This window comes from Mustelus asterias, chromosome 2 (assembly GCF_964213995.1).
Source record: "Mustelus asterias chromosome 2, sMusAst1.hap1.1, whole genome shotgun sequence".
In the NCBI taxonomy this organism is placed as follows: domain Eukaryota; kingdom Metazoa; phylum Chordata; class Chondrichthyes; order Carcharhiniformes; family Triakidae; genus Mustelus; species Mustelus asterias.
The window spans coordinates 75561439-75588027 of NC_135802.1; the positions used below are offsets into that span (position 1 = coordinate 75561439).

A 26589-nucleotide genomic window follows, 5' to 3' on the forward strand; every position below is an offset into this window, starting at 1 on the left:
GTTCTATGATTTCTATGAAAATGTCATCATATTTTTAAAACAGCATTGTGACAAAAATGTACTTTTTATGTCAGTGGTGGATTTTTTGCGATGTATGCTAGAAGCAACATGTAAGAGATTAATTAGTACCAAATGTCTCACATAGGGTTTCTCAATAGAAAAAGGTCCATGCTCATTGTAAAGAACATAAAGATGGCCTGCAAAGAGTAATAAGTGACACTGAATCCAACAAAATGTCTAACTCCAAAACATGAGAATCACAAATAGACCCTGGCAACCCGAAGCTGAATATTAATTGACAATACTAGGTTACATTTTGAGAAAAAGCAGTAGGGTGAAAATATATTGCTCACATTTTACTTTGAACTTATCACAGTTATGGAATCCTGTACAGCTTTAAAGAGTGCAGGCATTCTGGAGTCTGGGGTCTTCACCATAGATCCTGATGGTTTGGAGGGTGGAGTGGACCCATTTCCTGTGGAATGCGACATGATCTCTGACTCTGCAACAGGTTAGTAGTCCGGTGTAATCAGCTTCTAATTAATACTTTAAACATTTGGCAACAAGCTTGTGGAGTATTCTTCAAGAAAAGCCTGTCGTTTATGTGTTTCCTATAAATTATTTTAAAATTGTGTGTTGTTGAAATGGTTTGTAGGAAATTATGGAGGAAAATTCCTCTTAACAGAGAATTAGTTTGTTGATTAGGTTAGTTTTGTTTGCAAAAAAAAAATTCTTTGTATTTCCTGGAAGTAGGCACAACTAAATGATCACATGCCACTTTTTAAAGAAGAGTTTTAAAGGGAGTTTCTCTGATTCTGGGACAATGTTCATCTCTCAATTAACACCATCAAAACAGATGGACTAGGCTTTCATCTCCTTGCTGTTTCTGGAACATCACCATGCATAAATTGGCTGTTGCATTTCAGTACCTAATAACCATGACTAGATTCTCTTTGTGGACCAGCTGATCTTATATGATGAACAGAATTGATCTCAAACATGCCAATGTAGGAGCCAAAACAGAATACAGATAGTCTCTGTCAGTTGAAATGTCAAAAAAATGGCTCCCTTGATCGGGAGAAGGATTACTAAAAATTAAGTTAAAAAAAATTAAAGCATTTTAGCTATTCCTGTGATAGGTGTAGAAGAGGGAATAGGGCCTGGGTGGGATTGTGGTCAGTGCAGACTTGATGGGCCGAAAGGCCTCTTTCTGCACGGTAGGGACTCTATGATTAAGGATTCTAAGAGATTTTCATGTAAAATTCAGGATGATGCTTGAGATAGCTCTAAAAAAATTGAACAAAATGATGATTAGATTTCCAAAATCTGCTGTTTTGTCTCTAGATAAATTTGGCAGCAGGTCAAATATATTTTGTTTACTGCACACCACAGACTGATTTTGTTTCAGTCAGTATTTTATTTGTAATTTTTGAAATGTTATTGAGTTGCATTTTGGGTCTGTCATAAAGTAAATGGGTGATTTACACATTGTTCATTTACTATGGGGTGGACTAGTATTGATCAGGGTGTTTCTGTTCAAAGATTATACTTTAATTTGAATTTTTATACCAAGTAAGTGAAGTGGTTTGGAATATTATGAAACCGTTTGGACAAAATTAATGTACCAAATATTTGTGTGAAGAGAAGAGCAGCACAAACAAATCTTTAAGGATTAATTCAATAGTGAAAACAAACTCATCCCAGCCTTTCAATAGACTATTACATTTGCTTTTAAATGAACAGCCTGTGTGTTGAAAATTACAATCTCTATTTTTGAAGGGATTACAGTGATAGGTCATGATTCAGAGGATCGAATGCGTGTGTCTCCATGTGAAGATGCAGGGTGCTATTCTCGAACCATTAGTTACAATCAGGCATCCCTGGATCAACTTAAGGCTTTAACGGAGACCTCAAAGTACTGTGAACAGTACATCAGCGTAAGTAACTCACACACCATTACAACCATTTCACAGTCAGAGCTAATGCAAAAATAAATGAGCAGTGTGTGCTAACTTCCTGTTCCATTTAAGAGCCTGCACCAACCACAATCCCACCCAGGCCCTATCCCTGTAACCCCACATATTTATCCTAGCTAGTCCCCCTGACACTAAGGGGCAATTTAGCATGGCCAATCAACCTAACCTGTACATCTTTCGACTGTGGGAGGAAACCAGAGTACCATGAGAAGACTTTGGCGGATAGGGTTAAAGAGAATCCTAAGGCGTTCTATAGGTATGTCAAGAACAGAAGGTTGGTTAGGGCAAGTTTAGGGCCAGTTATAGATGGCAGAGGGAAGTTATGTGTGGAACCGGAGGAGATTGGTGAAGCATTGAACCAATATTTCTCTTCGGTGTTCACGCAAGGGGACATGAATATAGCTGAGGAGGACACTGGGTTGCAAGGGAGTAGAATAGACAGTATTACAGTTGATAAGGAGGATGTGCAGGATATTCTGGAGGGTCTGAAAATAGATAAATCCCCTGGTCCGGATGGGATTTATCCAAGGATTCTCTGGGAGGCAAGAGAAGTGATTGCAGAGCCTCTGGCTCTGATCTTCAGGTCGTCGTTGGCCTCTGGTATAGTACCAGAAGATTGGAGGTTAGCGAATGTTGTCCCATTGTTTAAGAAGGGGAACAGAGACTTCCCCGGGAATTATAGACCGGTGAGTCTCACTTCTGTTGTCGGCAAGATGTTGGAAAAAATTATAAGGGATAGGATTTATAGTTATTTGGAGAGTAATGAATTGATAGGTGATAGTCAGCATGGTTTTGTGGCAGGTAGGTCGTGCCTTACTAACCTTATTGAGTTTTTTGAGAAAGTGACCAAGGAGGTGGATGGGGGCAAGGCAGTGGACGTGGTATATATGGATTTTAGTAAGGCGTTTGATAAGGTTCACCATGGTAGGCTTCTGCAGAAAATGCAGATGTATGGGATTGGGGGTGATCTAGGAAATTGGATCAGGAATTGGCTAGCGGATAGGAAACAGAGGGTGGTGGTTGATAGTAAATATTCATCATGGAGTGCGGTTACAAGTGGTGTACCTCAGGGATCTGTTTTGGGGCCACTGCTGTTTGTAATATTTATTAATGATCTGGATGAGGGTATAGTTGGGTGGATTAGCAAATTTGCTGATGACACCAAAGTCGGTGGTGTGGTAGACAGTGAGGAAGGGTGTCGTAGTTTGCAGGAAGACTTAGACAGGTTGCAAAGTTGGGCCGAGAGGTGGCGGATGGAGTTTAATGCGGAGAAGTGTGAGGTAATTCACTTTGGTAGGAATAACAGATGTGTTGAGTATAGGGCTAACGGGAGGACTTTGAATAGTGTGGAGGAGCAGAGGGATCTAGGTGTATGTGTGCATAGATCCCTGAAAGTTGGGAATCAAGTAGATAAGGTTGTTAAGAAGGCATATGGTGTCTTGGCGTTTATTGGTAGGGGGATTGAATTTAGGAGTCGTAGCGTTATGTTGCAACTGTACACAACTCTGGTGCGGCCGCACTTGGAGTACTGTGTGCAGTTCTGGTCCCCACATTACAGGAAGGATGTGGAGGCTTTGGAGAGGGTGCAGAGGAGGTTTACCAGGATGTTGCCTGGTATGGAGGGGAGATCCTATGAGGAGAGGCTGAGGGATTTGGGATTGTTTTCGCTGGAAAGGCGGCGGCTAAGAGGGGATCTTATTGAAACATATAAGATGATTAGAGGTTTAGATAGGGTGGATAGTGATAGCCTTTTTCCTCTGATGGAGAAATCCAGCACGAGGGGGCATGGCTTTAAATTGAGGGGGGGTAGTTATAGAACCGATGTCAGGGGTAGGTTCTTTACCCAGAGGGTGGTGAGGGATTGGAATGCCCTGCCAGCATCAGTAGTAAATGCGCCTAGTTTGGGGGCGTTTAAGAGATCCGTAGATAGGTTCATGGACGAAAAGAAATTGGTTTAGGTTGGAGGGTCACAGTTTTTTTTTTAACTGGTCGGTGCAACATCGTGGGCCGAAGGGCCTGTTCTGCGCTGTAATGTTCTATGTTCTATGTTCTATGTACCCGGAGGAAACCCACGCAGACATGGGGAGAATGTGCAAACTCCACACAGACAGTGACCCAAGCCGGGAATCGAACCTGGGTCCCTGACACTGTGAGGCAGCAGTTCTAACCACTTTGCCACTGTGCTGCCCCCTAATAGTCAGGCAGTTAGTTGCCTGTGGTTGTGCCTTCCATCCCCATTAAGAAGGATGCTCCACTTCCAAAGGCTGCTGATAAATCAGATGGCTGGCAGCTCCATCAAGGCTAGTAGCCACTGCTGGACTGCAGTCAGTCCGCTAACAGGTGTGTCACTGGAGGCTCGCCTTCAGTGTAAGTGTGCTGACCTCACTAGGACCTGTCACTCAGGTTCCAGCAAGGTGGGCGGAGCAGCGAATGGGAGGTCAGGGTAGAGTGGGAGTTCCATCAAGGCGGGGGTGGGCTTTGAGGGGCTCAGGGTGCCCTAAATAGGAAGGATCTCCCCCTGTGCACAAAGTCAGGTTTGACTAGTGACCTTGTCACTATTTATGAGCCACTATTCATTGACCCAAAGGTTAAAATTCTAAATTGGGGCAAGGCCAATTTTGATGAAATCAGGCAGGAACTTTCAAAAGTTAATTGGGGGAGTCTGTGGGAAGACAAAGGGACATCTGGTAAGTGGGAGGCTTTCAAAAGTGTGTTAACCAGGGTTCAGGGTAAGCACATTCCTTTTAGAGTGAAGGACAAGGCTGGCAGAAGTAGGGAACTCTGGATGACACGGGATATTGAGACCCTGGTCAAGAAGAAGAAGGAGGCTGCTGGGATCAAGTGAATCCTTTGAAGAGTATAGGGGATGTAGAGTTAAGAGAGGATTCAGGAGGGCAAAAAGGCGGCAAGAGATTGTTTTGGCAGATAAGGCAAAGGAGAATCCAAAGAGCTTCTACAAATACATAAAGGGCAAAAGAGTAACAAGGGAGAGAGTAGGGTCTCTTAAGGATCAACAAGGTCATCTATGTGTGGATTCACAAGAGATGGGTGAGATCCTAAATGAATATTTTTCATCAGTATTTACTGTTGAGAAAAGCATGGATGTTAGGGAACTTGGGGAAATAAATAGTGATGTCTTGAGGAGTGTACATATTACAGAGAAGGAGGTGCTGGAAGTCTTAAAGTGCATCAAGGTAGATAAATCCCCGGGACCTGATGAAGTGTATCCCAGGACATTGTGGGAGCGAGGGAGGAAATTGTGGGTCCCCCAGCAGAAATATTTGAATCATCGATAGTCACAGGTGAGGTGCCTGAAGATTGGAGGGTGGCAAATGTTGTGCCTTTGTTTAAAAAGGGCTGCAGGGAAAAGCCTGGGAACTACAGACCAGTGAGCCTTACATCTGTGGTGGGTAAATTGTTGGAAGGTATTTTGAAAGACAAGATCTACAGGCATTTAGAGACACAAGTACTGATTAGGGACAGTCAGCATGGCTTTGTGAGTGGAAAATCATATCTCACAAATTTGATTGAGTTTTTTGAAGGGGTAACAAAAAAGGTAGATGAGGCAGTGCAGTTGATGTTGTCTACATGGACTTTAGCAAGGCCTTTGACAAGGTACCGCATGGCAGGTTGTTGCATAAGGTTAAATCTCACGGGATCCAGGGTGAGGTAGCTAAATGGATACAAAATTGGCTTGATGACAGAAGCCAGAAGGTGGTTGTCGAGAATTGTTTTTCAAACTGGAGGCCTGTGACCAGCGGTGTGCCTCAGGGATCAGTGCTGGGTCCACTGTTATTTGTCATTTGTATTAATGATTTGGATGAGAATATAGAAGGCATGGTTAGTAAGTTTGCAGATGACACCAAGATTGGTGGCATAGTGGACAGTGGAGAAAGTTATCTTGGATTGCAATGGGATCTTGATCAATTGGGCCAGTGGCAGATGGAGTTTAATTTAGATAAATGTGAGGTGATGCATTTTGGTAGATTGAACCAGGGCAGGACTTACTCAGTCAATGATGGGGCGTTGGGGAGAGTTACAGAACAAAGAGATCTAGGGGTACATGTTCATAGCTCCTTGAACGTGGAGTCACAGGTGGGCAGAGTGGTGAAGAAGGCATTCAGTATGCTTGGTTTCATTGGTCAGAACATTGAATATAGGAGTTGGGACGTCTTGTTGAAGTTGTACAAGACATTGGTAAGCCCACATTTGGAATACTGTTTACAGTTCTGGTCCCCCAATCATAGGAAGGATATTATTAAACTAGAAAGAGTGCAGAAGAGATTTACTAGGATGCTACCGGGACTTAATGGTTTGAGTTATAAGGAGAGGCTGGATAGACTGGGACTTTTTTCTCTGGAGCGTGAGGGGTGATCTCATAGAGTTCTATAAAATAGTGAGGGGCACAGATCAGCTAGATAGTCAATATCTATTCCCAAAGGTAGGGGAGTCTAAAACCTGAGGGCATAGGTTTAAGGTGAGAGGGGAGAGATACAAAAGTGTCCAGAGGGGCAATTTTTTCACAGAAGGTGGTGAGTGTATGGAACAAGCTGCCAGCGGTAGTAGCAGAGGCGGGTACAATTTTGTCTTTTAAAAAGCATTTAGACAGTTACATGGGTAAGATGGGTATAGAGGGATATGGGCCAAATGCGTGAATTGGGACTAGCTTCGGGGTTTAAAAAAAAGGATGGCATGGACAGGTTGGGCCGAAGGGCCTGTTTCCATGCTGTAAACCTCTATAACTCTATGACTCTATGACCCAAGGTTGGGCTGGCTGTCTGGCACTTACCCCATCACTGGTGAAATAATAGCAGAGGCAGATAAGTGACAGGCAGCACCCCATCCCTCCCACCCCCACCCAACCCACCACCATAATTTGTACAATTTTCTAATTCTACCTGTTCAAACCAATTTTCATGTGTTAATTTTGAAAAAAGCATCTTTATTCTTCTGTTTCTCTGGTAAGCACTGCATTTTACAGATGGAAGAAAAGACAAAATGCACTAGATGATTTACTTTAAACTGACGCTAAATGGCAGGGATATCAATGATTGACAGGCTCCAAACATAGAAGTGCCAATTTCTGATGTATGTAAACCATGAAGAGGGCTCTTGACAAGTGTACCTGCTGCAGTCCCAATTGTCCCTTCTAGTCAACTCGATCATGGAACTTGAAGGGTTAAAGTAACTCCAGTCTCATTGTGCAGACCTGCTTACATGATTGGAATCTTGATAGGACTGTTATGCATCAGCGGATGGGGATATAAACAGTACAAGAGCACAGATAGGAAAAGCAACAAACTTGGACCGCTGATATTGTCTGTCACACCGCAGTGCAGTTAGAAATGTGCTGGACTATTCATCCTCATAAGGATATAATCATTAAACAACTTTTTCTATTTTGTATTGTTTAGTTGGAATGTCGCCATATCCGCTTCCTTAAGCTGAGCTGGGGTTGGTGGATGTCTCGTGATGGGCATAAAATACATTCCTGGGGTGGAGCCTCTACTGATAGTGGCAAATGTGCTTGTGGGGAGAATGGTAAGAGGAACTGTGCATAATCGGTAAAAACAGGTAACCTTTTGTCCTCGTCAATGAATCTGAAACACCCCATTCTTTTTAGAAATGCAAGTTATCCTTTCTTTCCTTCAAAATTATTGGGAAAATTGAAATCATTGTCCTCAGTCCCTGCTCCAAACTCAGTTCCTGACCAATTCCATCCCTCTTCCTGGCTAATCCAGGCCATTCCCAGCCTTGGTGTCATATTTTATCTGGAGATGATCTTCCAACCAAAGATTCACACCATCACGAAGACCGCCAATTTCTACCTGAGTACTTTAGTCCCATCTCAGTGTATCTGCTGCTGGTACCTTCATTCAAGCCTATGGTATCTGTAGACCTGACTACTCCAATGCACTCATAACTGATCTCCCACTCCCTACCTTATGTAAATTTGAGCTCATCCAAAACTCTGCTGCATCTCTTCACTCGCACCAAGTCCTGTTCCCCTATCACCCTGTGCTCATTGACCTACGCTGGCTCCCACTCAAGCAATGTCTTCATTTTAAAATTCTCATCTTGTTGTCAGTTCCTTCCATGGCCTCACCCTTCCCCATTTCTGTAATCTCACCCAGCCCCACAATCCTCTGAGATTTCTGCACTCAGCTACTTCTGGACTCTTGATGATTCCAATTTTAATGGCCTGACCATTAGTGGCCATGCCTTCAGCTGCCTAGGCCCTTAGCTCTGAAATATCCTCCCTACATCTCTCCAGCTCTTTACCTCATTTTCCTCCTCGAAGAGACTCCTTCAAACCCACCTCTTCAACCAAGCTTTTGGTCCACTCACCTAATATCTCCTAACGTGGCTGGTGTTACATTTTGTTTCAGAATACTTTGAGGAATCTTATTATGCTAAAGGCATAATTAAAAGATAAACTGTAGTTGTTGTTTTCTTTCTTTATAACTTGTTCACAAATTATAAATGAATATAATACATCTCTCCCAAATACTTTATTATCTAGTTTCTAGATACTGTTAAAAAATAAGAAATAATGTGAGGTATATTATTTTTTTACAATTGGTCATAATTTATATTTGGAACTGGAGAGTTTCTCTAAATGTTGAGTTTATAAATTTTGGTTATTCTAAGTTTGTCTTTCCCTTCTGTATTAAGTTTCAATGCTGCTCCCGTTAGCTACAACTTCATACTGCTGATTTGTATGGGTCTTTCCTAACTTTCTGGGAAGATTTGCACACATTCCTTTGTGAAAGAATTTGAGTTCAGGAGGAGAGATGTCTTGCTGCAATTATACAGGGCCTTGGTGAGGCCACATCTGGAATATTGTGTGCAATTTTGGTCTCCTTATCTGAGGAAGGATGTTCCAGCTATAGAGGAAGTGCAGCAAAGGTTTACGAGGCTGATTCCTGGAATGACAGGACTGATGTATGAGGAGAGAGTGCGTCGCTTAGGATTATATTCGCTGGAGTTCAGAAGAATGGGGAGGAGTGGGGGAATCTCATAGTAACTTATAAAATTCTAACAGGACTAGGCAGGGTAGATGTAGGAAGGATGTTCCCGATGGTGGGGGAATCCAGAACCAGGGGTCATAGTCCAAGGATAAGGGGTAAACCTTTTAGGACTGATATGAGGAGAAATTTCTTCATGCAGAGTGGTAAGCCTGTGGAATTTGCTACCACAGAAAACAATTGAAGCTAAGACATCGTGTGTTTTCAAGAAGGAGTTAGATATAGCTCTTGGGGCGAAAGACATCAAAAGATACGTGGAGGGCGGGGTGGGGAGGGGGGGGGAGGTGGAGGGGAGGAGGCAGGATCAGGCTATTGAGTTGTATGGTCAGCCATGATCATAATAATTGGTGGAGCAGGCATGAAGAGCTGAATGGTCTATTCTTGCTCCTATTTTCTACGTTGAAAGTTATGATTCTGTGTGCTGGAAGCCAACCTGCAATATAATTGGCAGAGTAAGAAGTCTCACAACAACAGGTTAAGAGTCCAACAGGTTTATTTGGTATTGCAAGCTTTCGGAACACTGCTCCTTCACTCACCTGATGAAGGAGCAACACTCTGAAAGCTCGTGCTACCAAATAAACCTGTTGGAGTTTAACCTGGTGTTGTGAGACTTCTTAGTGTGCTTACCCCAGTCCAACGCCAGCATCTCCACATCATGTAATATAACTGAAACAGTCTTCACGCATCAACAGTATAAAACAACAAACACTTCAATTTGAAACAGTTCTAAGCAGTTGAAAAGCTACTTGGTCAACTGGGTTGTATTATTTGAAGAAGTTTTTTGCATGAATATCCTAGTAGTTAATTTTAGATACATGTACAGTATGTTTAGGAGTCCTATTTTAAAATGCTAAAACTTACTAATCAGAAAATTGTTTCAATGCAGTGAGGCATTAAAATATCTAGCATAACTTTCTTCCCAGGCAACTGTGCCCTGGGTCTTTCCACATGCAACTGCGATGCAAATGATGGTGTTTGGAGACAAGATAAAGGATATCTGACGGACAAAACCGTCCTTCCTGTGCAGGAAGTGAGATTTGGAGATACAAGAGATGTACCTGTGGAGATGGCGTTTCACAAGATTGGCCCACTTCATTGTCATGGACAGGGTAAGGTCAGCTTAGAACACAAAAGTGAAACTCATTTCATTGCAAAGTCTAGGGCTGCTGAAGCAGTTTGAAATCCATCATAAAGTAACAAACAATACAACTGGATAAATATCTGAAGGAACCAAGGGTAAGAGAGTAGAACTGTTAACTGATCTCTGTGACCATGTTGGGAATGCAAGTGGTCAGGCTGAATGACATTGGTTGCCACAGGACTGAGAAATCCCCATCTCCTTGTAGGGGAGAGGGGGTGGTCATTAATATGCTAAATGGAAAGCTGTCACAAGAAGCTAAGAACACATTTGGACTCTGTAGTTTTGCATCAATCAAAACCCAGAAGTCTAAAAACTGACATGGCCAACTCTTGATTACATAGTAAGAGTTAGAGTTAACATCCAGGACTCTTGCTTTGCTCATCATTGAGGTTGAGGAAGATATATCAGAGGTGCTTTTGGTATGTTCTAATGCCTGTCGCTCCTTCCCAATGGAATCAAGTTAAATTGGGGTGGGCGGGAATAATTTTGAGCAAAAAGAGGAGAATAAGGACAAAGTCATGACATCACAAATATTAATATGAAAACATACAAGAATGAATCTGTAAAGATGATTTTAAAAACTGTGGTGCAGCTCTGCGTGTGATCCACAAGGGGTCAAAGTGTTGAGTATAATGAAAAATTAGATCAGGCAATTCCAGAGACTTCCAGGCAATGACTTTAGCTTGGACATCTCAGTAGGGCCCATTTTCATTTCCGTTCCCACAAGGACTGAGAAGTTGGTTTCTTCTTGCCTAGGGCTGAAAGGAGATTGGAGCTGTGGAAATGGACAAAGTGATCGTCTTGGTGTTATATTGTTATGGCACCAGGAGTGGTTGTATCTCTGCCCAGCTTGGACCCACGTCATGACTGATCGCCGATGCTCTTCTGTGCAGAGATCTTTGCATCTCGGTCCTGCCGGACTTTCCTCCTCAGCCCTTCTGACCAATTTACTGTGGAATGTGTCCAATTTCATTACCAGCAGAGTAACACTTACATTTCAGTAGCAGCGATGCTGTGAGAAGAAAAAAGTTGAGATGTTTAAATGTTTTGAAAAACTCAAGGCAAAAGGCCCGTTTAAAAGATTTATGAACCCAATATTTCGATTTTAACTTTGATTTAATAGTGTGTAAATCTTGTGGAAGTTTGTGCCTCTGATTTGATTACAGCTTGATTCACAGCCACTACTTTTCCTGACATGTTAGATCTCTTGCAGTATGAGAAATCCAGCTGTAAATCTTCCCATAGTCAAAAAACATCTAGGGCGCAATTGCAACTAATGTTTTATTACTCCGCTGTGCAATACTCATTCAGTGGTTGTTGTAGATTTGCTGACAGACTTTATGAACTGCAGATGTTCTTGCAAGTTGACTGATTAGTTACAAACTGGAAACATGATTAACCTCAGAAAGCACAAAGGACAAAAAAAAGAACATGGCTTTGTAACATATTTTTCCTTTCCTAATAATTCATAATTTTACTGTGAACTTATTAAAACCAGATTTTACACAAGATACTTTCTATCTGAAGAATATGTTAATTCTTTGTTGCCCTTTTCTCACAACCCACATTAGAGTAGTTGTTTCTCTCCCCACAGCTAGTGGTACACAAGGCAGATTTCCAATTGTTCCTATAGCGAGGTTTTTCCTGGAACAAATCACTAGCCTGTTGCCAGAGGCCTATTTCTTGAGGGGCGCCACTCCTCATCAAGCATGGCTGACCTGGAATCTCTCCAGCTCTTACCACCAGCCATTGGCGTATTGGAAGGATTTTGCTGGTTGATATTCAGTCTGTTTGGCCGGGTGGTGACCTTCCTTGACCATCAGGTCCTGGGGTGGGACTCGAACCCAGAGCTTCTGGCTCCTAGACATGGACACTACCCACTGCGCCACATGACCTATCATTACAGAATTACCTATCATTATTGTAATTTAACTTTTAAGTACAATTCTCAAAAGTAAAATTAAAAGGAGACCGTCTGTTCCCAGGTCAATTCCTTACATTGCTTTTAAACCAATTACTGGAAACTAGAGTTTAATTGTCATTATTTCCTTTCTAGTTGGTTAGACTTTGGCGACAGCATATAAATGCAGTTCTTTCTCTTTGTTTCTTTAATCTTACCTCCCTTAGAAAGTTTGGCAAGGATTGGTAGCTCTTGCTGAGTCAACTGTAGTTATTTACAAGATGGTTTGATCACAAGACTGGGTATCAGGGTTAGCTGGGTAATGTGCAAGATGTGGGCAATCCTGTACCCATGGGTTATATAGGGGAACTACACTTGCAGGAATTGTTAAAGGACTGTGACTCTTGATTAGAACATTGGGAACAATTGTCTATGAAATTCAACTTATGAAGCTGAATTTCCTTGGGAAGCGCGAGGCTGGCAGGTGAACAGGGGGTATAAAATATGATGGGTGCCATTCTTGGAGCCTACCCACCTAGACCTGCCCGTCACAATTTTGCAGGTGAGGTGTCAAGCAGCTGGCCTGCCCACGGGTTAATTGAGACCCTTGGGTGGCCAATTAATAAGGTCTCACCCTGTCTCACTGCAATATTTCCCACAGTGGTGGAGGCTGGCACCAAGTGTGAAGCTCAGCAGCTTTCATGACTCGAGTTGGCGGCACACAAAGTGCGGAGGGGAGGGTTATCTTCTTTTACTGGCTCTCTTGAGCCATCAGAATAACCCCAACAGCACTCCGCACACACCCCTGTCACTTGTCGACACCAGCCCTGCACTCCATTCCACCTACTTGGTCAAGCCCTGACCCCAGTGATGCCACAGTGCTGGCTTCAATAAGAATCTTTAATGGGTATTTCTTGCAGTCCTAGCAGTAACCACCACTCCTGGTGGCGCTGCTGGGATCAGAGTGCTGCTGGCCATTTGATTAAATGCAAGGAAAGCCACTGGAGTAGAGGTAGTTGCGCACCAGACATTTACACCGGGAGGTGTGGGAACCCCAGTGCAGGAAAACATTTCAGCCATGGGATGGGGGAACACCCACGTCACATTGGCGTCATCCCACTGACTGAAAAACCGTCGAGTTGGATAGTGAAATGAAATGGTAAGTAAATGACTGCCAATGATGGGAACAGGGGCATAAAAATGAGGGCAGTCATAATCTTAGAATCCCATAGAATCCCTACAGTGCAGAAGGAGGCCATTCAGTCCACTGAGTCTATACCGACTCTCTGACAGAACATCTTACCCAGGTTCAACCCTCCTTCCCCAACTCTATCCCTATAACCCTACGCGTTTACTATGGGCAACCCACCTAACCTGCGCATTTTGGACTTCTAACACTGTTTTGTAGGTACATGGTTTTTAATTGCTAAGCAGCAGAGAGTGATGGTGAGTCAGGGAGGGTAGTCAAGATTGTTATCACGGCATAATGAAGCAAAGGATTATCTGAGGGAAGAAAAGGGAGACAGAACAGAAAGGTCATAATTATAAAGACTATAAATAGAAGGACCAGTAGTTTTTTTTTTACAGTTATGGCTGGGAGTCGTTGAAGTAAGAGCTGATGACAGAATGGAGCAGGTAGAGAAACTGTACAAAAAGGAGGAAGAATTGTCAGAGGTTTTAGTTCACTTAGGAATCAACTATGTATTGATAAAAAGCGGGTTCAGGATGTTTAAATTAAGATTTAAAGGGCAAGGAATATACAAAAATCTCCAGGATAAGAATCTTGGGATTACTAAGAGTGCACAAGATAGGAAGAGAGAAATAAATTATGTGAAGAAATTAAGGGGATGGTGTAAAAAGAACCACATTACGTTCGGACTATTTCTAGGAAAGGAGGAAACTGTTCAGCCAGGGTTAGTTTCAGCAAAGAGATGCCTATCTTTGCTGAGAAGGTAATGAATAGTTGCAACATAAGATAGATGGCCTTATTTTTCAGTGCAAAATACAGGAGAGTGATTGGCAAACACTGGGGGATAAATCACTGAAGGTATCAACACACTGTGCAGCAGTAAAGAGGGGAAACCAGGATCTTGGGATGTATAAACAAAGTAATAAAGCACATATTTCAGTGATAGGGCACTAGCTCAACCCCATGAGGGGGGACTGTGTACAATCAATCATATGAAAGACATCTAAGCATTGGAGAAGATGTAATGAAGAGCACTAAATTGATCACCAGGATTAAGAACGAATTAGGAAGAGAGATTGTGGAAGTTTTGAATGTTTACAGTGGAGAAGAAAACACTTGATATTAACCTTATCGGAATTCAAAATTCTAAAGAACGCACACTCAAAGCAACAAGAGGAAGAGGAGGACTGAAAAGGCAGTTGAATTTAGTTGCAGAAAGATGATGAGTGTATGGAAAGGAAGCAGTAAATAACGAAACATAGCTGACACCTGAGGATAGGGCAGCTATTGGGATGTGGTATTTCTTAAACGGCGATTGGCCAGATGGACAACAATGGTTTTGGTCTGACACAATACATATATTGCCTCAAACATGTGTGCTTGTGGAATTTTCACTTCAGGATTTATTTCATCACCTTCCCTTACATCAGCTCCCCATCCAACACCTTAAATATTAAATATAAAACTTTTCCTTTGCTTTGCCAAATCTGATCTTGATTATCTCCTCCAGACCCGTATCTCCCCATTCTGATCCTTTGACTCAGACATTTAAATATCACCACTCCCCCCACCCTGTGTTTGGCATGGAGCCATCAGCTATTGGGGTATTACCTACTAGAATTTCCTCCCCAGCAGAGGATCTCTCGAACCTCCCATCTCTTCAGCCAAGCATTCAGTTCCTCTACCCTTGCACCCCCTAAGCATAATACATGGTGGCACATGGTTAGCACTGCTGCCTCACAGCGCCAGGGACCTGAACTCAATTCCAAGTTTGGGTCACTGTCTGTGTGGAGTTTGAACATTCTCCCCATGTCTGCATGGGTTTCCTCCAGGTGCTCTGGTTTCCTCCCACAGTTAGAAAGATGTGCTGGTTAGGTGCATGAACCTGAACAGGTGCCAGAGTGTGGCGACTAGGGGAATTTCACAGTAACTTTATTGCAATGTTAATGTAAGTCTTACTGGTGACTAATAAATAAACTTGAAGAGTGTGAAGGTAGAAACCAAAGCTGACAATCCTTTTCCATTAAGGTGATGATACTTGATATAAATCTTCTTTATCCAGCCAATTTTAAATCTGGACTGTGTTGTGGTTTACAGGATCCAGAGTCTCAGTGCTGGAGTCGTGTGCTGCATTAAAGGAAGCAGGGTTCCAGAAATCACAACATTACATCATCGACCCGGATGGAGTTGGAATAGGAGTTTCGCAGTTTGAAGTTTTCTGTGATATGACCTCTGACCAGTTGACTGGTAATTAGACTCTGTCAAAATGACAAGCAATATTAGCCAACATAAGATGCTCTAGGTCCAAACACAAGCCCACAATCAACTGAGCTGATTTCAAAATCACAGAACAATAACAGGCCTTTCAAGTCAACCAGCCCACCTGTAGTTTATCCTTCATAGAATCCCTACAGTGCAGAAGGAGGCCATTCAGCCCATCAAGCCTGCACTGACAACAATCAGGCCCCATAACCCGATGTATTTACCCTGCTAGTCTCACTGACGCTAAGGGGCAATTTAGCGTGGTCAACCTAACCCACACATGATACATTTTAATAGCATCACATTCTTGCTAGCCTAAAGAACCTCAGGAGGTGAATCTAATGATGAAATCTAAACTTAAATACTTCAATACACATAATTAAATAATAGCACAGGTTTACCAGAGATACTCTCAGCAGGGCAATTATGTTAAAACATTGGGGTGAATTTTCCCTTCTCCGCCCACCACGGGAATTGGAGTAGGCGAGGGGCGGACCATGGAAAGGTCTGTTCTTCAGGCAGGATTTTATGGTTTCAGGATGAGCATAGCTGTAAAACCCCGCCAATTAACTTTTCTGAGATGTAGTACTTCCACACAGGTTTAGATTTCCAGGGATTAGATAATATGGATGCTCCTACAGTCAGCAAACTGCAGTACTAGTCTCCACACGTCATGTATATCTGCACATGATTTTTCAATCAAAAATAACTAATGAAAATCCTGGATGGTGGAAATGGAAACTGGCTGGCAGAGAGAGGTTGTTGTTGGAGGGTGAGGACTGTTGCTATTCTGGCCCAGATGTTTAGTTTGTCAGGCAGCTGAATACTAAAATCAGACAAACATTTACTCAGATGAATTTACAAAAAGGACGTTTGTTTGTATGTCTAGTTGATAAATTTGACATTAGCTTTGTAAACTAAATTTGGAAAATTTCTGAGACACTGACTTGGTCCCCAACCATGTCAACTTAAATCAATCTGAATTCCCCCATCTCCGATTTTGGTACCATTCTGAGTGATGCAGCGACTGGTGAAACGCTGCATGGTTGGCAGCATGAGACATAAGTGCAGCAGTCAAGCCTAGTTGAATGGTGAAAGCTGTTATCGGATCCAATCAATGACTTGCCAATCACAGAAACAGAACCTGCCATAAACTGTGTTAACCCTGTCATATCCATCTCTTCCTGAAAGGCAGTGTTGTGAGCAGGAACTGTATTTTAATGTACAACCCTCATGTCTGAATGACAAAATTCACAGTAGTATATTCTGATGAATGGAGTAATTTTGCCATCCACTAATTTTTTGCTATACTATGCATGAGCTATTCTATATCATTAAAAGGAAAAATGTGTAATTGTTGAAAATACAAAATGTCATGCTTCATCTATTTTCACAAAGCTGCCTTCCAGAAAAAAACAGGTCTGAAAGGTTTAACACAGCATATGGCACATTCTGTTTCAGTATTTAGAACATAGAACATAGAACATTACAGCGCAGAACAGGCCCTTCGGCCCACGATGTTGCACCGACCAGTTAAAAAAAAAACTGTGACCCTTCAACCTAAACCAATTTCTTTTCGTCCATGAACCTATCTACGGATCTCTTAAACGCCCCCAAACTAGGCGCATTTACTACTGATGCTGGCAGGGCATTCCAATCCCTCACCACCCTCTGGGTAAAGAACCTACCCCTGACATCGGTTCTATAACTACCCCCCCTCAATTTAAAGCCATGCCCCCTCGTGCTGGATTTCTCCATCAGAGGAAAAAGGCTATCACTATCCACCCTATCTAAACCTCTAATCATCTTATATGTTTCAATAAGATCCCCTCTTAGCCGCCGCCTTTCCAGCGAAAACAATCCCAAATCCCTCAGCCTCTCCTCATAGGATCTCCCCTCCATACCAGGCAACATCCTGGTAAACCTCCTCTGCACCCTCTCCAAAGCCTCCACATCCTTCCTGTAATGTGGGGACCAGAACTGCACACAGTACTCCAAGTGCGGCCGCACCAGAGTTGTGTACAGTTGCAACATAACGCTACGACTCCTAAATTCAATCCCCCTACCAATAAACGCCAAGACACCATATGCCTTCTTAACAACCTTATCTACTTGATTCCCAACTTTCAGGGATCTATGCACACATACACCTAGATCCCTCTGCTCCTCCACACTATTCAAAGTCCTCCCGTTAGCCCTATACTCAACACATCTGTTATTCCTACCAAAGTGAATTACCTCACACTTCTCCGCATTAAACTCCATCCGCCACCTCTCGGCCCAACTTTGCAACCTGTCTAAGTCTTCCTGCAAACTACGACACCCTTCCTCACTGTCTACCACACCACCGACTTTGGTGTCATCAGCAAATTTGCTAATCCACCCAACTATACCCTCATCCAGATCATTAATAAATATTACAAACAGCAGTGGCCCCAAAACAGATCCCTGAGGTACACCACTTGTAACCGCACTCCATGATGAATATTTACTATCAACCACCACCCTCTGTTTCCTATCCGCTAGCCAATTCCTGATCCAATTTCCTAGATCACCCCCAATCCCATACATCTGCATTTTCTGCAGAAGCCTACCATGGTGAACCTTATCAAACGCCTTACTAAAATCCATATATACCACGTCCACTGCCTTGCCCCCATCCACCTCCTTGGTCACTTTCTCAAAAAACTCAATAAGGTTAGTAAGGCACGACCTACCTGCCACAAAACCATGCTGACTATCACCTATCAATTCATTACTCTCCAAATAACTATAAATCCTATCCCTTATAATTTTTTCCAACATCTTGCCGACAACAGAAGTGAGACTCACCGGTCTATAATTCCCGGGGAAGTCTCTGTTCCCCTTCTTAAACAATGGGACAACATTCGCTAACCTCCAATCTTCTGGTACTATACCAGAGGCCAACGACGACCTGAAGATCAGAGCCAGAGGCTCTGCAATCACTTCTCTTGCCTCCCAGAGAATCCTTGGATAAATCCCATCCGGACCAGGGGATTTATCTATTTTCAGACCCTCCAGAATATCCTGCACATCCTCCTTATCAACTGTAATACTGTCAATTCTACTCCCTTGCAACCCAGTGTCCTCCTCAGCTATATTCATGTCCCCTTGCGTGAACACCGAAGAGAAATATTGGTTCAATGCTTCACCAATCTCCTCCGGTTCCACACATAACTTCCCTCTGCCATCTATAACTGGCCCTAAACTTGCCCTAACCAACCTTCTGTTCTTGACATACCTATAGAACGCCTTAGGATTCTCTTTAACCCTATCCGCCAAAGTCTTCTCATGTCCCCTTTTAGCCCTTCTAAGCTCGCTCTTCAACTCCCTCTTAGCCAATCTAAAGCTTTCTAGTGCACTACCCGAGTGCTCACGTCTCATCCGAACATAAGCCTCCTTTTTCTTTTTAACCAACAAAGAAACTTTTTTGGTGCACCACGGTTCCCTAGCCCTACCAATTCCTCCTTGCCTGACAGGGACATATCTATCACAGACTCGCAGTAGCTGCTCCTTGAAAAAACTCCACATGTCGGACGTTCCCAGTCCCTGTAATCTCCTAGTCCAACCTATGTTTCCTAATTCTCTCCTAATAGCCTCATAATTACCCTTCCCCCAGCTAAAACCACTGGCCCGAGGTTCATGCCTATCCCTTTCCATCACTAAGGTGAACGTAACCGAATTGTGGTCACTATCACCAAAATGCACACCAACTTCCAAGTCTAGCACCTGGTCTGGCTCATTTCCCAGCACCAGATCCAATATAGCCTCACCTCTAGTTGGCCTGTCTACATACTGAGTCAAAAAACCTTCCTGCACGCTTTGAACAAAAACTGACCCCTCTAACGAGCTAGAGCTATAACAATTCCAGTCAATATTAGTCAAGTTAAAATCCCCCATAACAATTGCCCTATTACTTTCACTCCTAAGCAGGATTGACTCCGCAATCCTTTCCTCAACCTCTCTAGAACTTTTAGGAGGTCTATAAAAGACTCCCAACAGGGTGACCTCTCCTCTCCTATTTCTAATCTCCGCCCATACTACCTCAACAGATAAGTCCTCATCAAACCTCCTCTCTGACACTGTGATACAATCTCTGACCAATAATGCTACCCCTCCCCCTCTTCTACCTCCTTCCCTACTTCGACTAAAACATTTGAACCCCGGGACCTGCAGCATCCATTCCTGCCCCTGCTCTATCCATGTCTCTGAAATAGCCACAACATCGAAGTCCCAGGTACTGATCCACGCTGCAAGTTCACCCACTTTATTGCGAATACTCCTGGCATTGAAGTATACACATTTCAAACCCTGCTCCACCCCACCTCTGCAATGCCGTGCATTGCAGTCCCCATCCATGCATCCCTCACTTTCAGCCCCACTACTCAGGATCCCTCCCCCCCCCCGAATCAGTTTAAACCTCCTTGCATGGCCTTAGCAAATTTACCCCCCAGGATATTGGTCCCCTTCTGATTAAGGTGTAGACCATCCTTCTCATAGAGGTCACACCTTCCCCAGTACGAGCCCCAATTGCTTAAGTACCTGAACCCCTCCCTCCTGCACCATCCCCTCAGCCATGAATTCAAACCTTCCCTCTCCCTATTCCTCTCTAAACTATCCCGTGGTACAGGCAAGAGTCCAGAGATAACCACTCTGTCAGTCTTGGCCTTTAGTTTCCACCCCAACTCCATAAATCCCTGCCTAATATCCCCTTCCCCTATCCTCCCTATGTCGTGTGTCCCCACATGTACAATAACTTGTGGTTTATCTCCCTCCCCCCTAAGAGTCCTGAATACCCTGTCAGACACATCCCGGACCCCAGCCCCTGGTAGGCAACACACCAACCCTGAGTCCCTACCTTTAGTTCCGACCCTCCTATCTGTCCCCTTAATTGTGGAGTCCCCAATCACAAGGCCCAGTCTTTTACAGCCCCTAACCACCTGAGCTTTCTCACTCGGCTCACCCCCAGAGATCTGCTCTCTATGCTCAGTTGATTCCTCCTCAACTGTAGCCTCCAGCACCGAAAACCTATTATGGAGGGGAACCGCCCCAGGGGATTGTCTTCCCGATTGCTTCTTACCCCTCCTCCTGGCATTGACCCAAGCCTCATTTCTAGGAGTTACTATTTCTCTATAACTCCTATCAACTTCCACCTCCGCCTCCCGAATTATGCGGAGTTCCTCTACCTCCCCCTCCAGCTCCTTTACACGCTCCTCCAGAAGCTGCAATCTAATGCACTTCTTACAACTAAAATCTCCTGAAACACTACTGGATTTCCTCACCACATACATCCCACAGGAGATGCAGCATACTGCCTGAACTGCCATCCCTGAAGCCATTACCAGCAAGAAAAAAAGAAAACAAAAAAAAAAAAACAACTTCCCCACACTTCCCCAACTGTCACTCTCCACTGCAGCCCGAGCAGCACTCCCTCACTGAGACACCAACTGTCACTCTCCACTGCAGCCCGAGCAACACTCCCTCAAAATTTGGCAAATCATTGAAAGTATTGTTACAACATTTACCATTCAGCCCAGCCTGACTGCTACATTTGTGCGTCGCAGTGCTGCTCCACTCTGAGAAAGATGTTAATGTTTCAAATATTGGCCATTGATCAGAATAGGAAGCTGGAAGATAAAGCAAACTATTTAATGGAACTAAATGAAACAAAGGGTGGGGAAAAGGGAGAACGTGAGAAAGTAAGTGATGCCTAATCAGATTTTAGTGAAAAGGACACAAATTAGACAATGTGAAAGAGTGTGAGGAACACAGTTAACATCCAGAATGCAGATCTCTCTGAGCTGTAATATGATGTAGGCTCCATATATTGTAAGAAAATTAGTCTCTCCGCCTTCATAAACTATTGGACCCAGCAGGCAATTCCCCTCCCACTAAGAAAATGGGAGTTAACTAAGGTTGAAGTTGCTAAGTGAATTGCATTGGATTTTATCAATTATTCCATTTCATCAGATGACTATAAACCAGTGGGATCCAGCAGATTATATTAAATATGTCTTTACATCAAAACACATTCTGTTGACACAAAATCAGCAGCAATTGGTAGGACAATTTTGGTCACAATTTGTAACAAAGACCCTATTCAAGAGTTTTCAATGAAACACTGACTATTATGTGTTTGGTGCAGGTATAACCATTGTAAGCCATGACAGTGAAGGACGGACAAGAGTATCTCCCTGTGAGGAACCTGGTTGTTATAGAAGAGAGATAAACTATGAAGTGGAACTAATTCAGCTGAATGCCCTCACACGGATTTCTGAATCCTGTGAGCAACATGTTAAGGTGAGAGCACTGTACAAGTCCTAAAAAGTCATAGTTTGAAATCAATGCATTTTTTTTAGAATTCTCCCAGGCACAGTTCTCACACCATCCTCATACAAGTTTCAGGCTTTTAAAACGCAGACCTGCTGTTACTTCAGTACAACTTCTAAGTTTATTTGAGGACTGATTCCACCGTTGGATTGTCCTGACATTTGCCTGGAGCACTGACCGGGCAATGATGAACCCACAATGACTGATTTTCCTTTCAGTCAGCTTTCCATTCTGCTCTTTTACTCTCTTCAAACCTGGTGGTGCCCTCCAATATGTGCTTTGGCGGTTTGCATTTGTTTCTTTAATGGCTTCACTTGATCTAAAGATATGAATGTAGTCACATGCTCATCAACATGATGGAAATAACCTTTTCCTCTGCCACCCTCCCAACTCAAATAATTTTGTGGAGGTGATATTATGGGGAGGCAATGGCGTAGTGCTACTATCATTATCACTTTTCCTCAGAAAGCAGCCAGCATAATCAAGGATCCCAAGCACCCAGGACATACTCTCTTCCACCTTCTTCCGTCGGGAAAAAATCTGAGGTCACATACCAACCGACTGAAGAACAGCTTCTTCCCTGCTGCCATCAAACTTTTGAATGGATTTACTTCGCGTTAAGTTGATCTTTCTCTATACCCTAGCTATGACTGTAACACTACGTTCTGCACCCTTGCCTTTCCTTCTCTATGCACGGTATGCTTTGTTTGTATAACGTGCAAGAAGCAATACTTTTCACTGTATACTAATACATGTGACAATAATAAATCAAATCAAAATCTTATTGTGCCTATAGCTGGACTGTCGCCATATCCGCTTCATCCAAGCAGGCTGGGGCTGGTGGATGTCCTGGGATGGAAGGAGAATGTCCTACTGGGGAGGTGCAAGTCCAGAAAGCGGTGGCTGTGCTTGTGGAATGACAGGTACTGGTGGAGCTCAAACAAGCTGCTCTTTGCTTGTATCTATTCTGGAATATGGAGTATTTTATTTTAAGGTTAATTTAAAAAATACAAGATCCCACTTTGTTTATTTTTTTGTGTAAAAACGTATGCATCATCTTTATGAAGCTGAGTTAAAATATTTCCACTTCTGCTTCACTATGGGACAAATATTTTTGTTTAGTTTTAACTTAACAGTAGTTTCACTGCATTAGTTACAATATATAAAATTATACAACAGTTCCATTCAAAATTGGATCCGCAGACTGACTTGAAATAAATGTCGTAAAAAATTGATTTGTTCTCTGAAGTTACAGATTAAAGAGGAAGCCACATTTGAATAATAGCTGCTGCACTTTAATAAATTGATGTCTAGCACATACTTTTGAAACTTGGTGACAGTTATTGAAATCCCTAATTTTTGGGGAATATTTATGAGCGTGGACTTTCAAATCATTGAGTTGATTTGCAGCCTTCAAGATAAATAAATCAGGCCAATTATCTCCTTTTTTGCTGAGGCTATGCAAGAAAATAGCTCTATTAAGTTTAACTGCAAAATAGTTCTGCAAAAATGCAAACATTATTCCCCCTAAGTTAATATAATGTATCTACACTAAATATTTATGCATTATGTTACTGTTATATTTTCAACAGTAATCAATGGTATAGTTATCTGTGGAAGATCACTTTTAACCTGGATTATAGATCTTAACACAATAAACATTTACAAATACACATTACTCCACAGTAGATAACCTGTGCATATAAAGTTCACACGATTATAACGTGGACTTTGTGAAATTAAATTCAGCTTGAAGTTGTGGATTAACAATCTAAAGCTATGGCATGAATATTCAGAGTTTGAAAGGATGCAGAACTTTAAATGTTCTAGATAACAATCTGCCTCAGCTTAAAATAAAAGTGTTGCAGAATGTATGAATCCAAAATTCACGTTAAGGTAACATTCTGTGAAAGAGACTTCGTCAAAATAAGGATTTTTAATAATTAACTGTAAATGCAATTATTGCAAAATAAAACAAAATTATTGTACATCTATTTTTGAAAATTTTCTCAAGCAGGTGAGGGAATTGAGGAGGGCAGTTATCATGGAGAAAAGGCTGAAAATGTGCTCAAAGAGATAAACTTTGAGGAAGTTTTGGAAAGGTAGAGATACAATGAGAAACACAATGCAGAGTAGTTTCAGAGAATTCTGGAGTGTTAGGACATTTTGATCATAGTCCTCACCACCAATGGTGAAGCCAAAATAAAGTATGATGGGACGGAGTTGGTAAAAAGATTAAAGCAAGAGGCAGGGTCAAAGTCCTGGAGCAATTTAGTGAAGGGTAGAGTTCTGAGCAAATGGATTACATATATGAAGGAGGTTGGTGAGGAGAGCTTTTGAACAACCATGCTATAAGGATGATGAAGTTATGGATTGAACTCAACAATGAAAGAGCACCTCTCTGGTTCATATCTAGGGATAGTCCATATCCATGTCAAGATACAATATGATGAATACCTCAGTTAAAATGCATGCATCATTATATGAATTGATAGTCATCAATTCTTTTTGTTGCTCCTCCAGAATCTTGTTCTGTCTCAGGAATGCTCTGCAATTGCGATAGCAATGACCACATTTGGAGAACAGATGAAGGAACTCTTCATGATAAATCATCACTACCTATCCAAGCTGTACACTTTGGTGATACCAAGGGTGCACCGTTAGAAATGGCCTTTTATACCATAGGAAAGTTTATGTGCAAAGGAAAAGCTGGAACATAGAAGATCTACCAATCGTTGTGAAGGGACTGGCAATGGTCAACCAAAGATTAACATATTACATCCCTTGTTTCCAGCCAAGAGAGAAATAGAATTTTATAGAAGTTTAAAAATAAAGAAAAATCTAGTATTCAGTCTTGTTAGGTCTGTATACACTTTCACAAAGTGCAGCTACCTCTGAAATTCCTATATAAGATTTACAACACATAAACATATCATTTGGCACATATAAGTTTTATGTTGCTGTCTATTTAAGCTTCCTTCCCTCCCTTTTCACCCAATCCAATCAACATATCCTTCCATTTTCTTCTCCCTCATTTACTTTTCCACCTTAACTATTTTCACTCCTCCTATTCTTTGTGGGAGCATGTTTCACATTCTTACTACATTTTAGTCAAATAAGTTTTCTCCTAATTTTTTTGTTGTTGGATTTATTGGTTGCTACCTTACATTTATGGCCCCTGGTTTTGATCTCAGCCTTTGGTGAAAATATCTTCTCTACAATGACTACATCAAATCCTTTCTATAATGTTGAAGACTTCATCAGGTCGATGTCAGTTATCTCTATTTTAGAAAAAGAGCCCAAGCCTGTTCAATCTCTCCTGTTCTGTCCCAGGAATGCTCTGCAATTGTGATAGCAATGACTACATTTGGAGAACAGATGAAGGAACTCTTCATGATAAATCATACTATCTATCCAAGCTGTACACTTTGGTGATACCGTTAGAAATGGTGCACCCTTATCTGAAATAGATAAAAAGTTCTAGTCTCGTATGTTTTATTCTATTAAGACCTCTAGTCTCGTATGTTTTATTCTATTATAATCATAGATTTTTAAAATCTAAAACTTTTTTATCATATAAGAATGACAGTAAAGTCAACATCATATCTTTTATTAGCTCTGCAAAGAAGGTATCACTAATCTTTGTAACATCAACATCATTCAGGTACTTAACATGAAGACTGACTTATTCACTTTCACCAACATAAACTCCTTTGGTTTCAGAGATTAACAGAGCAATGCAACAGTGCCAAAAATGGATTTGAATGTTTTCTCCCGATGGTACAAACCAAATGAAAGGCTACCTGATCAGAATGTAATGTTTTACCTGAAGTTTAAATTTTAGGATTTGGGTTTTACATTGACATGTTAATTTTGCAACAAGTATCTATTTGGATTACATTTGGAGTATGAATTAATGATGTCTAGCAATGTAAACATACATATAATTTGCAAAAGTGAAATAATGCAGATGCTAGAAATCTGAAATATCTGATGAAAGGTCATTGACTTGAAACATTAACATTTTAACTCAGTTTCTCTCTCCACAGATGTTGCCTGACCTGCTGAATATTTTCAGCATTTTCTGTCTAGTAGAATATGTCTCCACCATGGACTTAATGGCCAAATGGCCTCCTTCTGTGCTGTAAATGACTCTTAAGTTGTTTGTACTTGGAATACTGGCGTAAAAATATAAAAATGAACAAGATACAAATGATCCTAAGTATAGTTTTTCTTCGCTACCCCTAGTCTCATATGTCGCTTTTGTAATGTGCACGATACAGAATAAATGCCAAATATGGTTCAGATATTAAATAAATATTGTGATGGCATTAACTTTTCAGAAATAACTAAATAAGCACAACTTATATTTATATGGTGTCTTTGATCTAATAAAGCGCTCTAAGACACTTCAGAGCAGCAATATGAAACAAAACATGACACTTGCCACACAAGGAGATATTAGGTCAGATGACTAAAAGCTTGGTCAGAGAGGTAGGTCATAGCTAGAATTGGACATAATAATTGAACTGAAGTCAAACTTGATTTAAAGAGGTTTAACATAGCTTACTTTATTTTGTCTCTACTTAGAGGATCACTTTTTTCCCCCAAAAAACCCTATTTAGTTTGTCCTGCCCCCATCAAAGATTTGTGGATGTGAATCCCCAGATCTCTCTTTGCTCCACATCATTTTAAAAATTGTACCATTTATTTATATTGCCCCTCCTCATTCTTCACATAAT

At 41.9% G+C, this 26589-nt stretch overlaps 1 protein-coding gene across 1 annotated transcript; it reads left to right on the forward strand.

Annotated features, from left to right (window-relative positions):
- Positions 1 to 381: 381 nt before the first annotated feature.
- On the forward strand, positions 382 to 26158 carry LOC144503492 (neurexin-4-like). The gene is made up of 8 exons (XM_078227861.1): positions 382 to 511; positions 1780 to 1937; positions 7391 to 7517; positions 9928 to 10113; positions 15332 to 15481; positions 21663 to 21817; positions 22644 to 22770; positions 24371 to 26158. The coding sequence occupies exons 1-8, from the start codon at positions 490 to 492 to the stop codon at positions 24565 to 24567; spliced, it is 1122 nt and encodes a 373-aa protein (XP_078083987.1). The 5' UTR covers positions 382 to 489; the 3' UTR covers positions 24568 to 26158.
- Positions 26159 to 26589: the final 431 nt, after the last annotated feature.

Bases quoted from the DNA above. Each gene is read 5' to 3' on its own strand.
- LOC144503492 (XM_078227861.1), top strand. From the start codon at position 490: ATGATCTCTGACTCTGCAACAG. The intron at 10,114-15,331 runs GTAAGGTCAGCT...TGTGGTTTACAG, and splicing joins ACTTCATTGTCATGGACAGG to GATCCAGAGTCTCAGTGCTG. The intron at 15,482-21,662 runs GTAATTAGACTC...TGTTTGGTGCAG, and splicing joins GACCTCTGACCAGTTGACTG to GTATAACCATTGTAAGCCAT.